The 16,825-nt window shown below is 37.7% G+C and overlaps 3 protein-coding genes across 3 annotated transcripts in view; 2 read left to right on the top strand and 1 right to left on the bottom strand.

Annotated features, from left to right (window-relative positions):
* LOC139974347 (ryncolin-1-like) overlaps window positions 1–16,825 on the bottom strand; it is a 77,690-nt gene that overhangs the window by 25,205 nt on the left and 35,660 nt on the right. The gene's annotated exons all lie outside the window — the stretch shown is intronic.
* LOC139974340 (fibrinogen-like protein A) overlaps window positions 1–16,825 on the top strand; it is a 161,148-nt gene that overhangs the window by 129,222 nt on the left and 15,101 nt on the right. The window lies entirely within an intron of this gene.
* LOC139974344 (fibrinogen-like protein A) overlaps window positions 1–16,825 on the top strand; it is a 39,073-nt gene that overhangs the window by 7,147 nt on the left and 15,101 nt on the right. The window contains exon 2 of the mRNA XM_071981399.1: window positions 1,019–1,096. Coding sequence (XP_071837500.1) covers window positions 1,019–1,096 — 78 coding nt within the window. The remainder of the gene's footprint in view (window positions 1–1,018; window positions 1,097–16,825) is intronic.

Below are 16,825 nucleotides of genomic sequence, written 5' to 3'. Positions count from 1 at the left end.
TCCTATGTACCGTTTTTGCGATATTGACAGTTGCAGTTGCCACCTTTCAAAAGTGAACTTGGAGCAAGGAGGTGTGACGTCATTATTGCACACTGATAAATAATGTTTTGTTTTCCTTTAAATTTACCTCTAATTTCATACTTCACAATTGGATGCATCCATAATGTGAATTTACCATATAGGTATTGGTATTTTATAAACTTCACATCCACTTTAGACAAACTAGTAACCCTATCCAACCCAAGTTCAAATCAATAGACTGAAAAATATATTAAAAAAACATATCAAATTTAAATTTTGATCTTGAATATTGATTTAAGTATTGTAAAGCCTCTTAACATGACCTGTACCTGTAGTCATGGTATTGCAGGTTCAGTGTCGCCACTGTTAACAATTAACCTTGAAATATGGAAAGAAAAACAAAGAGAAAGTAACAGATTTTAGATCCCAGTGGCATTATAATGACATCACAGATTTACAATGCGACAACGGCTCCCAGACAGGACTTTTTATATGATGATATCTTGTCAAATGGAACAATCGATATTTTGGAAATGCCACTGTTCGAGTGTTCGAGGAGTCCTCAAACTTCATGTCCGAATGAAAAGAATATATCTCTTGTTTACAGCTACTTTGGTTTGAAGCCACCCTTTGCCAAAGAGTGAAATTCACTACTCAAAAGAGCGATCTTCCTGGAAATTCTGGAAGAATGATTTCTCATTCATGAAACTTGGGAGCGAAAAGTCATGTTTATCAATTATATAAGGTCATAGTCTATGCTTTTGATGTGTTGGTTTAAAAGTCTGAGTACTATGAATCATTTTGTGTAGTGGAACACTGATCAGGTTCGATCGTTTTTAAAGTGAAAGTGTTGATGTCATCTACCACACATTTGGATGTCAGCTTGTTCATCTGCTTTTTGAGCGAAATTTTCTTAGTATTCTGATGAAGTTTGCGGCCAAATTAAAATCTCCCTCACATCGTCACTTTCAGTTTTGGTTTTGTTTCATCTAAACAGCTGACGATTCTCGAGTTCGGGGGCACTTTAAATGCACGAACCGTCAATACGGGACTTCCGAATCAAACGAAGAGCAAGGTAATGTCGGTGATTATATACGTTTAAGTTGAGGTAAAATAGAAGTTTTGAAGTTGTAGGTAACAGACTATTGAAGGCTTTTACAAGCTCACATGAGCTTCTTTTGAGACAAGTTTTCCTCAAACCAACTGCCTAGTTGCCTTTATCGAAATGTTGTTTACACCTTTGGAGGTTGATCTGATAAGGTTAGTTCAGGATGAAAAGGTTTTTTTTTTTTTTGTGACGACGTTAAATCATAATGATGTAAGGAAAATATCAAAAACTACGAAAGACTGTTGGGTCAGTGAAAGGATGACTTCGAACAGACCTTTAATCTTGAAAAGTTATAGTAAAAGGAAACAGTTTTTGGCTAGTACTGTGATGTTTCTGGCTATTCAATTTCCAAGGTGGTTGGCTATATAAGATATAGGTACGCTTTAAAAGCTATGGAAAACGCAGTTAAAGCTAAATTGATGATGACATTGCTTCCTCAGTGCTGGCTTAAATGTTAATATTTTGGACCAAAACATGTTCTTTGACTTCATATAAACAACATTGTATCCTTGGTTGATATATTAGATCACATTTTTGCCTTGACAAACATCTATACACCTTGTAAGTCATTCTTCATATCATTTGAGGCCACAACATTGCTTCTCCTTTGCATCACTTTAAGCACATATACTCGTTTGTGATCATATTATGTTGTACCTTTCATACGTACACACTGAACACCTAGGCCTAATTTGTATTGTCTTTGCTAATTCATGGTAAAAATCATCTCTTTTTGAGACAAACTTATGGCCTGTATTTTGACCTACTGATAGCTACCAATATGTACTCAAGCAAACCTGTGGAGACCACCCCAGAGCAAACTACTAGCAGTGAAACAACTGGCTCGACTGTTATGAAATAGTAATACCATCTCTTTGATGTTACCGAAACACTCCATCGAGACACCTTACGGGCCTCTTATGTATTTATCTAGGTCATGGATTCAGTTTTCCCACGAGAAGTTTTTAACTATCTTATTGAATCTTGGTACAGGGCCTTTTCCCAAAATAGATTCCATTATGTCTGTGGAACATTCGAGAAGGTTCTCTCACGTGGTATGGAAGTTTCCATAAGAAAGGGGATGGACTTCCAAACTCCCAACCAATCAGGGCAGATCAGTGCCAGCGCACTTATTTTTATATCGTTAAGTTGATACAGGATGGTCAGGTTATTGGCTGCCTACTGATTGTGCGCAGAGAGATTTGATAGAAGTAAGGTATAAAAGAAAAATGCGGCGGAAAGTTTATCACTTGATCAGAAAATTTATCACTCCGCCGAAAGTTCATCACTCCCTCTAATTGTTTAATTGACGGAGTCAAGTCAAGTCAAATCATTGTAATTTAGTTTTATTTGTTAAGAGAATCGACAGAGAAGAAATTATACCGAATCATTAATCAAATCCTATCTCGTCAAATTGTTTTTTGTGTGAAGTCATTGTTTTCTTCCGTTCGAGACATCTCCTGAAGAAGCGTAAATACGGCATCAAGACATCCCAGTACCTTTCTATCGCGAGTCCCGATATAGTTTTACTATCGGAGGAGCCGGGCTCGACACAATATTACATGGTGGAGGAGCGGGGCAAAGTTCAGGAACAAATCGGTAACGGAACTTTCACAACTTTCGTTCGTTACGATCAATAACGAACAGGTGATTTTTTTTTTTTTTGGCCCGAAGACCTAACGAGGAACACAACGTATGTTCACGACCTAGCCTAACGGAAACACTCTACGAGGGAAGACGGCCTTTACTAGCCTAAACCTGTACACCGGAACCACTGATCTGTACACTAACGTTAATCAACCCAGCATGCAGTTCGCGTTTGAACATTCGCGCAACTAGTACGTAGAATACTACAGCTCTAAACATCAGAACTGAACATTTTCGCGATCTAAGCCTAGGCTCTACCCGATGTTTACGGCAAACGAATCTGAAGTTCTTACGAGATGTAGGCCCGCCTGCTACTGCTACTACCTGCCACTACTACTACTACTAACCGAGGGACTTCAATCATCGTTTGCAGTTCCACTACCAGTTCTTAGTTAAACTTAAGGGTGAGTGAAATCATGCCAATTTGTATCCCAAACCCCTATTTGAGATCAGAGTGTACCGATAAGTTATTTTAATCGTGTCCATGTATTGCATATTTGTTATTTGTATTACGGTCGATAGTGTGTTCAATTAGGTATAGGCTCATGTTGTATACTGGGTAACTAGCCTACTTGCATTCGGCATAAAATGCCCGTCAGTGAACAGGAAACTTCGACCTCTGTTAATGTTATGCAGAAACATAGGCCCACTGATTTTTTGCCATCACAATTTCAGGGCGATGTAATAGATGCAGATTTAGCCGAAGCTCATTATTTGGGATTTGAAGATTATTTAGAGGTGCATAAATTGCCGTCCCAAACCACCCCTGAGGCTGTAGCGGAAGAATTTAATGAAATATGTCGCATATTTAAGCGAACACTTAAAGGCCAAGCCAGACTCTGGATTGAGAACAAAAGTTTTTCAACTATTGCTGATGTGCGCAAGCAATTCCTTGCTCGTTTCAGTCCAGGCACTTCTTCCTACGCTAAATCACAGGCATTTCACGCATTAAGCTATACGCCAGGTGATACAGCTCAAGCTCATTTGGCCAAAATTTCAAAAGCTGCAGCACAATTAAGCTATGGCGAGGACCAAATTAGAGATAAATTCATCTCGACCCTGCCATTGCAATGCCGTTCAGCAGTGTTAATGTCTGCATCACCACAAGCAACAATTGCAGATTTGGTCATGAAAGTGCAATGCTATTTTGACTTACAAATCCAAAGTCAACCCCCAGCTTCTTCCGAACCATTTATGGCAATGCATGACAAAGCATCTTCTGTTCAGACTCCTACTATTTCTGCATCTTCTGAGATACACGAGTTGTGTACCAAAATTCAGGAATTAGAGACCAAGTTTGATCAGTCACGTACAGGTAGGTCAGAATCGCAAGACAATCCTAAAGATATGAGGCAAAGATATAGTTCTCGTGATTCTCGTGGTCCTAGGACAGGGCAGAATAATAACAGGAGAAGGTTACCATATTTTAATCCTTCAATCACATGTTACTACTGCCAAAATCGAGGTCATTTTGCACAATATTGTCAAATTCGCCTAAGCCATGAAATGGAGGCTAATGTAAACAAAGTACCAACACAGAATTTTCAGTAGGGAGCACTTATGATTGCACTCATCATACAGTGACTCCAGACAAAGTACCAAGTAAGGGAAGATCGAAACGTAAAGCAGATAATATTTGGAAGAATAGTAATATTCCTAGTTCTAGATATACAGGGAACGACCGTAATGTGGATATTCAACTGGACACACGTAATTTTGTAAGAGGTACTTTACATGATGGTAAAGGAATTTCACTGTTGTTTGATAGTGGAGCGACACGCTCTATCATTTCTTCTTCTACAGTGCAAAATTCAAAGTATTTATCCTCTATACAGCCAGTCTCAGTTGATGTAGTAAACCTAAAGTTGGGTAATGGTCAGTTTATTCATGCGTATAGCACGATAACATTTCAGGTCAAAATTCAAGGTCATGAATTTCAGCTTTCTGCTTTAATTGCTGCAAACCTGACAGGTATTGACTTAATATTAGGTAGTCAAACTCTCAAGGAATTGAATGGATCTTTGGACTTTACCACAAACTGTTTTAGAATTAAACAAGCCAAAGTTTTCCTTAGGCCAGTGCAGAGATTTGTTATTTACCCAGGTCAGCAAAGATACATTACTGTACAGGGACGTCTTCCACTATATGCACGAAATGCAGATGTGGTTATTAAACCGTTTCCTCTGATATCTCGTATGTGTCCTTCACGAATGTTAGTGAAAATGCATAAAGGTAGAACAAAAATTCTACTAAGGAACATGGGTAACCAAAAATTTTTTCTGCATCCTTCTCGCACAGTGGCTCATTTAGATTTAGCAGATATCATTACGGTCACAGAAGACATACCTACTGATTCTCTAGATTTTCTCAATGTCATGAGAGACATCGAAAAACCGTCTCTTTTTCGAACCAATTCTAACTCTAAAGAGAATCGTGATGCAATTACACGATATAATTTACATCGTTATCCACATTTAACAGCCGATGATCCCCTGGTTTCGAAATCCGAACAGGGAATCATGAGAGATAACATTAATTTGGAACAAAGTATTCTGAATGCTTCAGAAACAGAAAGCATTTATGAATTTCTAGACTCACATAGAGATGCATTTTCTCTTTATGGTGAATTATCTCACTGTCCAAATTATGAGGCTGATATTACTCTTACTAATGATGAGCCATTTTACATACGTCCCTATAGACTTTCAGATGAGGACAAAGTCATTGTCGCTAGTGAGCTAGACAAATTAGTGCGATTGGGAATCTTAGCGGTAGGACATCAGTCTTATACCTCACCGGTTTTCCTCATTCCAAAGAAGGGAACAAAAGACAAAAGGGTTGTCACAGATTTTCGCTACTTGAACAGTAGAATAAAACGTCTCAATCACCCATTTCCATTACTGAATGAGACTATCCGTACCATAGGGTACTCTGGAGCCAAAATTTTGGGTGTTCTTGATTTAAAGTCTGCATTCTTCTGTCTGCCACTTAGTGTTCATGCACAACAATATACAGGTATTGCTTCATTTCATGGAGGAAAGCATTATTATTATAAACGCTTACCACAGGGATTGAATTTATCTCCAGCGATCTTTCAGTCGCAAATTAATGATATTTTGGCAACGATCCCAAATTCAAATAAGTTCTGTATTGCTCATCATGACGATATTATTGTGTACAGTGCAGACAAACGATCTCACAAACAACACCTACAGGCAATTTTTAAGGTTTTAATGGACAATGGATTGAAAATCTCTCCGAAAAAGTGTAGCATTTTTCAAAATTCAGTCCGATATATGGGACATTTGCTCTCAATAACCCCAGAAGGTGAGGCTTGTATCCAACCTTTACATGACAGATGTGCAGCGATCAGGAACACACCGAAACCACACAATGTTAAGTCAGTAAGACGATTTGTAGGTGCAGTTAATTATGTGGCTTCATTTTTCCCAAATATTCAAGCACTATTGAGACCATTACATCAGTTGAGTCGTAAGAGAAAGGTATTTAAATGGACAGAGGAACATCAGTGTGCATTTCAAAGTATTAAAGAGTTGTTGTGTAATCCACCTATATTGCATATGCCACAGAAATATGGTCGTTTTGTATTATATAGTGACACATCACGAGTAGCAACAGGATCGTACCTGACACAAAGAGTTAATGGCAAAGAGAATATTATTGCATATTACTCTAAGATATTACCACCAGCATGTCAGAGGTATAGTGTAACTGAATTAGAAATGATGGGTCTATTTATTAATGTGATAGCATTCAAACATTTATTGCAAAATGTAGAATTTGAGGCATATGTTGATCACTCAGCCATTGTTGAATTGTTTAAGTCAAAACAAGAACCAGCAACTTCACGCTTACGTAAGCTTCTGTTCAAGTTGTCAGAATATACATTTCAGGTTGGTTATAAGAAAGGCTCAGAATTGGTTTTGGCAGATTATTTGTCTAGAGCACCACAGGAATTTCACTCTGAAATAGATCAGGTTGCTCGAGAGGTCAATTCTTGTGAGGATTTTTCAACTCCACCTAAGGAGACATTTAATCCAATCATGACAAGGTCAATGGCAAGGTCAATGGGAGTCAAGGTTCCAGATTTATTTCCGAATAAAGTCACAAAGGAGTCCAAGCAGGATTCCCCAGCCAAAGAATCAACAAATAGAGTAAATAGGACATCCGTTCCTAAGGCAACACATTCTAATGAGCATGTTACACAGAGACCACAATCTGAGTCACAAAGGACGACTACACCAGTAATTTCTACTGATAAGAGAGAAACATATATTCAAAGGCCTATTATTACTATGCCGAGTGAAAATCGACATACATATAGTCCTGATGTATTAGTTGTGCCAAATTTTACAAGTGTTTCTCAACCTTCAGAGCCAAGATTAGTGGATCAGAATAGACATAGAGTGCAAGAGGTAGTCAGAGAACCACCACCAGAATTATTTGTTCAGCCGAAGCCAGTCATAACAAACATTGATCATTTGGTTACAGGACACATTCCAAAACAAAAGGAATTGAATAAAGTCATGAAGGCAATTCAAGGAAAGCTGATCAAAAACTATGATCTGCCATTTGACGTAAAAGAGTTACAAATTCAACAACAGACATGTCCTTACTACAAACCAATTTATGACTTTCTTGCACACGACATTATTCCAAGTAATGTTAAGCATGCTAGAACTGTTCGTTCTCAAGCAGAGGATTATTTGTTATGTAATAGTTTGTTATTCAGGATATTTTTGCATGAGACTAATGATGCTAAGATGACTCTTCAGTTAGTCGTACCTGAGACTATGGTAGAACAGATAATATCTCGATATCACGATGACTTGTTAAGTAATCATCAGGGTGTAATGCGTACATATTTGACCATTAGACAGCATTTCTATCTGCGTAATATGTTTCAACGCATCAGTAATTATATTCAGGCATGTCTCCGTTGTCAAGAATTCCGTAAGAAACCGGACAAATTGAGACAATATCATGCTCGCATTCCTGATTCTTATCGTCCTTTTGACAGACTTAGTCTGGATTTCAAGACTATGCCCACAACGGCTACAGGATTTAAACATTTGATGGTTGTTTGTGATGAGATCACTAGATTTGTTGTATGTGTTTCTCTTAAGACTCTTGATGCTGAAACAATATGTGAAGCATTATTGCAGAGGGTAGTCACAACCTTTGGTCCACCGTCTTGTATCATAAGTGATGCGGCAGCTTCTCTTACAGGAAAATTAGTGGAGCTCTTAAGTAAAGCTTTAGGCATTGAACAAAAGTTCATCAGTGTAAGCAATCATGGAAGCTTACAGGTTGAAAGACACATTCAGACTCTTTCAAATTTCCTCAAAGTGAACTTAAATCAGTTTGGTACGGATTGGGTACGATTTGTCCCAACATCAGCCTATGCATATAACACATTTTCCTCTCCTCAGTTAGGTAACTATAGCCCATTTGAACTTGCATTTGGACGTAAGCCGCCAAATCTTACAAATTTATCATTCAATCCAATGGCAGGATTATCACAATCTCATGGAGAATATGCTGCATTGTTAAAGAAACGATTTGATCATTTGTCAAGGGTAATGTTAGTCTTACAAAAGAAGCAACAAGATGCTCAAAATGTTAAGATAAGTGCAAAACTAGACAAAGGTGCAATTTATTCAACGGGTCAATTAGTGTATCTGTATAAGCCAACGTCTTCCTCCTTGACTGCGAACTCTCGCAAAATTGCTGCAGAATGGTGTGGACCACTAGTGATCCATCAAGTTTTGGATAGGACTCATTATTTGTTGGCCACTCTCAAAGGAGAAATTCTTAGTGATGTATTCAATTATAACAGGCTTAAACCATGTTTTGTAAGAGCATCTTCTGAAACTAAGAATATCACCAACATTCAGAAATTGCGGAATGTCTTGAAAACGAAGGGTTCATCAAGTGAAAAGGTTGCACGAATGCGAAATGTTTTGAGTAGTAACACTTCTAATGCAGAAAATGTTAATGTCATGCAAGATGCACATATTGAGTTTCATGATGAGTTTGGTAACATTTTGCCAGGGGTAACTTCAGATCACATCATGTGTCTTATGACCACTAAGCCAATGAATGTTGCATCATTTCTAGAGAATAGAGCACATAATGAAGGATTAGCAATTCCTTATCCTTCCATCAAAGATAGTATATTAAGGCAAAAGAAAGTTTTTGCAAATGCTCCACAAGGAGACATGAAAGTCCAACGTGCTCGATACAAATTGGGTGAATTACAGGTTCTGGTCACCTATCAGACACCATGTTTTCCAACAGGCTTTAAGAGTCATGATTTTTGGTGGAATGTAGGAAAATATTCTAACACAGGGGAAATAATGAATTTTCTCCATGAAAAGGGATTGAACATTACAGGCAATCCAGGCAGGATGTTGCAAACATTATATGGTTAGAATGTATAACTGCATATTGCTTTAAGTTCAGATGAACAGGTGTTTTACCCACGATTGTATGAATGGAATGTGTCATGGCAATTACCTGCATACCTATTAAGTGGAAGTCATTGTACTGTATGGTGTAACAATATAAGCTTTATTGTTTAAAACGCCACCAAGTGACCTAGTTTCATCTTTTATGACAAATGTGTAATGAGTATACCTTATTTCTCCTTATGAATTCGTTCAAACGTTTACCCGGCAATTAGAACATATCCGGAATATTAGCAACATGGGTTTTCATATATTGAGAAATATTTTAAGGATATTTACATTGCATCATTGATGTTATATTGAAGGCTATTCAGAGACAGCATTGAAGATTTGCAACTTTTGCTTACAGCAACAGTTACCGAAGCAAATGAGAGTATAGATCTTTTGAGGAACTTGTGTATATATTTTCTTTTCCTCAATTATTCATGCAAAAGTAAATTTCATCATGATGTTGAAAAGACAAGATGTTAAGTATTATGTAAATTTGAAGAAAGATTTGTTGATGTCATAGTCTATGGGGTCTCTTTTATGGTATCGAATATCTAGTACTTTGGTACTTTACTAGATCATTTCGGAGTGCATACCTAGGGTCACCATGCTATCGAGTCACATTTTGTTGATTTTCTTGAAGTGGATGTATATGATTCACAAGGTTTCAAAACAGTTTTGAAACTACTGTATGCCTTCATTAAAGAGGAGCTTTTGTAAATGAGTTTGTAATATTTTAAGGTTTCTTTTTTAATATACGAATTTTTTATGGAACGCTGAGGTGTTCTGTTCAGTTAAAAGATAACTAAGTCTAGTTTTCTCTGATCTCTCCCCAATCACGGCATGATTTCACTTTTGATATAAGTGTATTATTGATGTCTGAAATGCATAAATGTATTTTGTAAGAGATACTGCATATTTTGCTGTGTCATGTAACTTTAAGATATCTTAATGATGTTTTTTTTTTTTTAGATTACATCATATGATGCCATCAATATTGAAGAGGTACACAATATTTTCAAGGAGATAGTGTCAATGTATATACCATATGATCATTTTTAATAATTCGTAACCAAGATGTTAACCTTTGAGATACATGCAGACCATTTATGGAAGTCAATGAATATTAGTGAATGTGCTTACAGTACTCTACCTTCTTGAGATAATGATAAGTTAAAGCAGTATGATGTTAAAATTTTGGAGTATCCAAAAATTTTAAAAGATTGAGGGGGATGTTATGAAATAGTAATACCATCTCTTTGATGTTACCGAAACACTCCATCGAGACACCTTACGGGCCTCTTATGTATTTATCTAGGTCATGGATTCAGTTTTCCCACGAGAAGTTTTTAACTATCTTATTGAATCTTGGTACAGGGCCTTTTCCCAAAATAGATTCCATTATGTCTGTGGAACATTCGAGAAGGTTCTCTCACGTGGTATGGAAGTTTCCATAAGAAAGGGGATGGACTTCCAAACTCCCAACCAATCAGGGCAGATCAGTGCCAGCGCACTTATTTTTATATCGTTAAGTTGATACAGGATGGTCAGGTTATTGGCTGCCTACTGATTGTGCGCAGAGAGATTTGATAGAAGTAAGGTATAAAAGAAAAATGCGGCGGAAAGTTTATCACTTGATCAGAAAATTTATCACTCCGCCGAAAGTTCATCACTCCCTCTAATTGTTTAATTGACGGAGTCAAGTCAAGTCAAATCATTGTAATTTAGTTTTATTTGTTAAGAGAATCGACAGAGAAGAAATTATACCGAATCATTAATCAAATCCTATCTCGTCAAATTGTTTTTTGTGTGAAGTCATTGTTTTCTTCCGTTCGAGACATCTCCTGAAGAAGCGTAAATACGGCATCAAGACATCCCAGTACCTTTCTATCGCGAGTCCCGATATAGTTTTACTATCGGAGGAGCCGGGCTCGACACAATATTACAATTTGACGAGATAGGATTTGATTAATGATTCGGTATAATTTCTTCTCTGTCGATTCTCTTAACAAATAAAACTAAATTACAATGATTTGACTTGACTTGACTCCGTCAATTAAACAATTAGAGGGAGTGATGAACTTTCGGCGGAGTGATAAATTTTCTGATCAAGTGATAAACTTTCCGCCGCATTTTTCTTTTATACCTTACTTCTATCAAATCTCTCTGCGCACAATCAGTAGGCAGCCAATAACCTGACCATCCTGTATCAACTTAACGATATAAAAATAAGTGCGCTGGCACTGATCTGCCCTGATTGGTTGGGAGTTTGGAAGTCCATCCCCTTTCTTATGGAAACTTCCATACCACGTGAGAGAACCTTCTCGAATGTTCCACAGACATAATGGAATCTATTTTGGGAAAAGGCCCTGTACCAAGATTCAATAAGATAGTTAAAAACTTCTCGTGGGAAAACTGAATCCATGACCTAGATAAATACATAAGAGGCCCGTAAGGTGTCTCGATGGAGTGTTTCGGTAACATCAAAGAGATGGTATTACTATTTCATAACACGACTGTCAGGGAAGGTACAGTAAATGTAGATGTTAGGTATGCAAGGAAAGAAGGGAGGATTCATGCTTACTAGTTCACCTGAGCCTCTTTCTTTGAAACCATTGCCACAGTGTCTTTAATTGAATTGTGTTACACTTTTTGGATCTGAAATGTGTTTATTAAAACAGCATGGCATCCTTGTTGTCTTTATTAAGCACCATTTTTGCCATGACAAACTCTAACTCCTTGTAAGTTTCACTACGTATTATTAGAGGCCACAACATTGTACATGTGTTTTATCATGTTTTTGTATTGCATTTCAACATGAGCTGACTTAACAATGGTCTCTGCATGTTAGACTACATAGTCCAGCCACTTAAATGAATGACACTCAGATGATTACCACTGTGCAATTGAATTATCCCAGCAAACACAAAAACGTTTTTAAAACGTTATCAAAACGTTTCGTCTTTTGTTTTGATAACGTTATTTGTGGTGTAATAAATATGTCACAAAAACGTTTTCAGGCTATTACTTCCGAACAATTTTTCGTTAAAACATTAATTTAACATTAATATCTCATAAACACGTTATGTCGACGTTTTTTATAACACCACATTAAACGTTATAAAACATATTTTAGAGGCTCTTTTAAAAATGTTATGATAACGCTTTGTGTTTGCTGGGTACAACCTTGACTGATAGAAATATATACATGTTTAAATAGTCTACAACATATCAACATTAATTCTGTACCTAAAGCCATGTCTGTACAAAATTCGAGCACTGAAACCCCCATGTGTTTAGAAAATCATTACTCGAGATAGGAATACACTAGGGAGCTTCCTATAGCTTTATTTTGCACATAAGACAGCCTGTATCAATAAACAACATTTTTCCGAGGGGGTCACATGGACTTTTTTTTTGTCTTCAAAGATTTGTTTACATTCAAAAAACCGGTCGTTTTGACCTTTTTTTTCAAAAAAATCGTGAGAACAGTGAAAACTTTCAAGTCAACTGACCCTATCTCAAACAACTAGCTAATACATACAAGGAATCAAATCAGGAGCCTCACAGGCATATGTAGAGAGATGGCTCTATATTTGTGGAAAATATGTCAAAAATGACATTTTTCGGTCTAAGTTTAGGGCCAAAACACTGTAAGATTTCCGAAAATATTTCTCCAGAATGCCTCACCCGACAGAGTAGATTTTTAGCTCTCCAGAAGCGCCACACTGAAACGCCTGTCTACATAGAAACGATTTAACAATAGCGCCTCAACTTTGTGAGTAATCCCTAGCAATTCAACTCGAGCATTTCTACGGTATAGAATTTCGGTCAACCACATTTGATATGCTTCGTGTAGTTACCGGTGTGAAGTTAGATACTTATTCCCCGTTCCTCGTTCGATATTCGCGAATGAGTAACTCAGCTACCTATTCGGTTACGTATTCGACAATGGTATCGACGTAATACCTCTGGCAAGACAAAAGCTTTCTTACAAGATGTTCAACATTTGGTCGTGGAAAGAGGTTTATCTATGGCCCATGGGTCATATGAACTCTAATGACTATGTAGAAGGGTACCATAATGCATCTTGCCCGGTCCAAATAGTTCTGGACCAACTAAAATGACCAGTACTTCATCAGTTCTTAAATTAATGTAAAAAAATTACTTTAGGCCCTAATCAAAACTAGCACGCCTTGGACCACCTTACCAATGGGTCATATGAATTCTTAACACATTGTAGAAGGATACCATAATGCGTCTTGCCCGGTCCAAAGAGTGCTTGACCAATTAAAATGACCATTAAATCAACATTTTTTTAAATAAATGTAACGGGAACTGAAATAAAAACATTTGGGCCCTAATCAAAACCAGCACGCCTTGGACCGCCCAACCAATGAGTCATAATGAAGTCTAAGGACCTTGTAGAAGGGTAACATAATGCGTCTTGCCCGGTCTAAAGAGTGCTTGACCAATTAAAATGACCACTAATTCATTACTTTTTTAATGAGTGTAACGGGACCACAAAAAAAGCTTTGGGCCCTAATCCAGGCAGCACGCCTTAGATCACCAAACCAATGGTTAACATGAACTCTAAGGACATTGCATAAGAGTACCATAATGCGTCTTGCCCGGTCCAAAGAGTGCTTGACCAATTTAAATGACCACTAATTCATTACTTTTTTAATGAGTGTAACGGGACAACGAAAAAGTTTTGGGCCCTCATCCATGCAGTACGCTTTGGACCACCAAACCAATGGGTAACATCAACTCTAAGGACATTGTAGAAGAGTACCATAATGCGTCTTGCCCGGTCCAAAGAGTGCTTGACCAATTTAAATGATCACTTAATCATTACTTCTTTAATGAGTAAAGTGGGACCACGAAAAAGCTTTGGGCCCTCATCCATGCAGCACGCCTTGGATCACCAAACCGATGGTTAACATGAACTCTTAGGACATTGTAGAAGGGTACCATAATGCGTCTTGCCCGGTCCAAAGCGTGCTTGACCAATTTAAATGACCATTAAATAATTACTTCTTTAATGAGTGTAACGTGACCACAAAAAACTTTGGGCCCTAATCCATGAGGCACGCCTTGAACCACCAAACCGATGGTAAACATGAACTATAAGGACATTGTAGAAGAGTACCATAATGCGTCTTGCCCGGTCCAAAGAGTGCTTGACCAATTTAAATGACCATTAAATCATTACTTTTTTAATGAGTGTAACGGCACCTGAAAAAGCTTTGGGCCCTAATCTATGCAGCACACCTTGGACCACCAAACCGATGGTTAACATGAACTCTAAGGACATTGTAGAAGATTACCATAATGCGTCTTGCCCGGTCCAAAGAATGCTTGACCAATTCAAATGCCCACTACATCATCACTTCTTAAATGAATGTAACAGGATCACGAATAAAAAGCATTTGGGCCCTAATCAAGACCGGAACGCCTTGGACCACCTACCCGATGGGTCATATGATTTTTTAAGACAGTGTAGAAGATTACCATAATGCGTTTTGCCCGGTCCAAAGAATGCTTGACCAATTCAAATGCCCACTACATCATCACTTCTTAAATGAATGTAACAGGATCACGAATAAAAAGCATTTGGGCCCTAATCAAGACCAGAACGCCTTGGACCACCTAACCGATGGGTCATATGATTTTTTAAGACAGTGTAGAAGATTACCATAATGCTTCTTGCCCGGTCCAAAGTGTGCTTGACCAATTTAAATGACCACTACATCATCACTTCTTAAATGAGTGTCCATCTCATATGTTATGTATCGTGCGTTTAGTGTCAACCGGTAGCATTACAAATTGCACTTTGGACCCTCAAGGAATGAAAAAGAGAGAACTCGTTTTAAGTGCATTCCAATTAATGGCAGCATGTCTATATACATGGCCAAATTCTGTCGGAAAGTTTTTACAATTTAAGAAAGCCTCTAAATGACTTCCGAGTTCATCGATATGTTAGCATATAACACTTTAACTTACTCAAATCACTTACGAAATTTCAGTGTTTCAGCCTAATCAAAAGGGAAAAATTGCAATGAGGCAGATATTTGAACACGATGGCATAAAGCGACAGCATCTTTCTATGGCTGTAGCAAGGCCGTAGCAAGGCTGTAGCAGGCTTGTAGCAGGCATGCACTGTCATGATAGCCCCATGAAGCTTATGAAGCTTACAGCCGGACAAACAATCAAAGAAATAAACCATCCCCTATATAGGCCTACCAAGTACCATGCAGTAATGGTACATGCAGTAACGTTCAAACATTGAACAATATCACTTTAACTCTCCTAACGTGGGTCAGAGACATTCGTAGAAGGAAAGATATTCCGATATTTCATTCATTTGGGAATACAAATGCAAAAAAGCAGTTAAACTGTCAACATGCTGCAGATTATTTCAGTTATCTATCAATTTTAATGGTTCGACGCAAGGGAGCAATCACGCTATGATAAATATGAACTCTCAGCCTTTTAAAGGTAATTCCATGGACGTTTGAAATGACGGTAGGCAGTCAGTTCGTACATTGGTATCAATTAGTTCGAGCCTAATGTTCAAGCGCTCTTTTACGAGAGAAAACTTCTAGGAAACATCCTGAATGAATCATTCAATTACAATCAGAACGCATGGTCCTTTATTCCGCTCCTTCAAATTTATCTTATGAAGTATTGAGTAATAGTGTATGGAACATCTTTGCACATAGATTGGTAAAAGTGTATCAATTCTACCAGATTAAAGTAATTTGGCATGAAAATTTTTCTTCTGCAAGTACATTTCAATCCAATCAGAGAATAAATGGGGAGGGGTGAGGGGGGGGGGGGTGGATATTAAGCATGTAATATTTCTCTTGACTTCTATACTTCCATAATTGACTCAGCATATAGCCTAATTGATATTTACCGAAGAATTAATACATTAAATACAATTGTAAGTGATTAGAAAGTGTATTTTTGACTTAAATTAACAAACGTGAAATTGACCTTAAATCTAGCACTTTTGCAAATGGATTTAATGTGTTTTGTGTAAAATTTGAATAGCTAGATACAGGGACGTAGCTAATGCATGATGATTGGGGGTTTAGTGGCTGAAATTCCAACTGGATGGGTTTTGGAGCCAGAAAATTCCGACTGCTGCCTTGTACCCCCCCCCCCCCCCCGCACTATACTCGTCAACGATACGGTCAGTGTCAGTCAGACACCCTATCTTTCGCGACTGCACTTTTGTTCCAAACTTTTCTCGGTACATTTGTACCACTGGCCCTCACTTTACAAACTTATCAATCACTCTGGTTAAGCGAGTAAGCAACTGAGTACAAGTTATCTGCTTGATAAGCTACATAGACTACTGACTAAAAAAGCTATGTTAATGTAACAAAGGGGAAACTTTTTTTCGAAAATTATATTCGACGACATAGTGAATTACCCCAAAATACAGTGCTTTTTCCTAGCGGGCTTAATATTATTTTCTTGGGGTGGGGGTGGGGCTATTTTTACTCACATGAATAAAAAAAACATTGTTCACTTCATTCCAACTGAGCATTTGGAATGA

Source organism: Apostichopus japonicus, chromosome 9, assembly GCF_037975245.1.
Source record: "Apostichopus japonicus isolate 1M-3 chromosome 9, ASM3797524v1, whole genome shotgun sequence".
In the NCBI taxonomy this organism is placed as follows: Eukaryota; Metazoa; Echinodermata; class Holothuroidea; order Aspidochirotida; family Stichopodidae; genus Apostichopus; species Apostichopus japonicus.
This window is presented reverse-complemented; position numbering and strand designations above follow the sequence as displayed.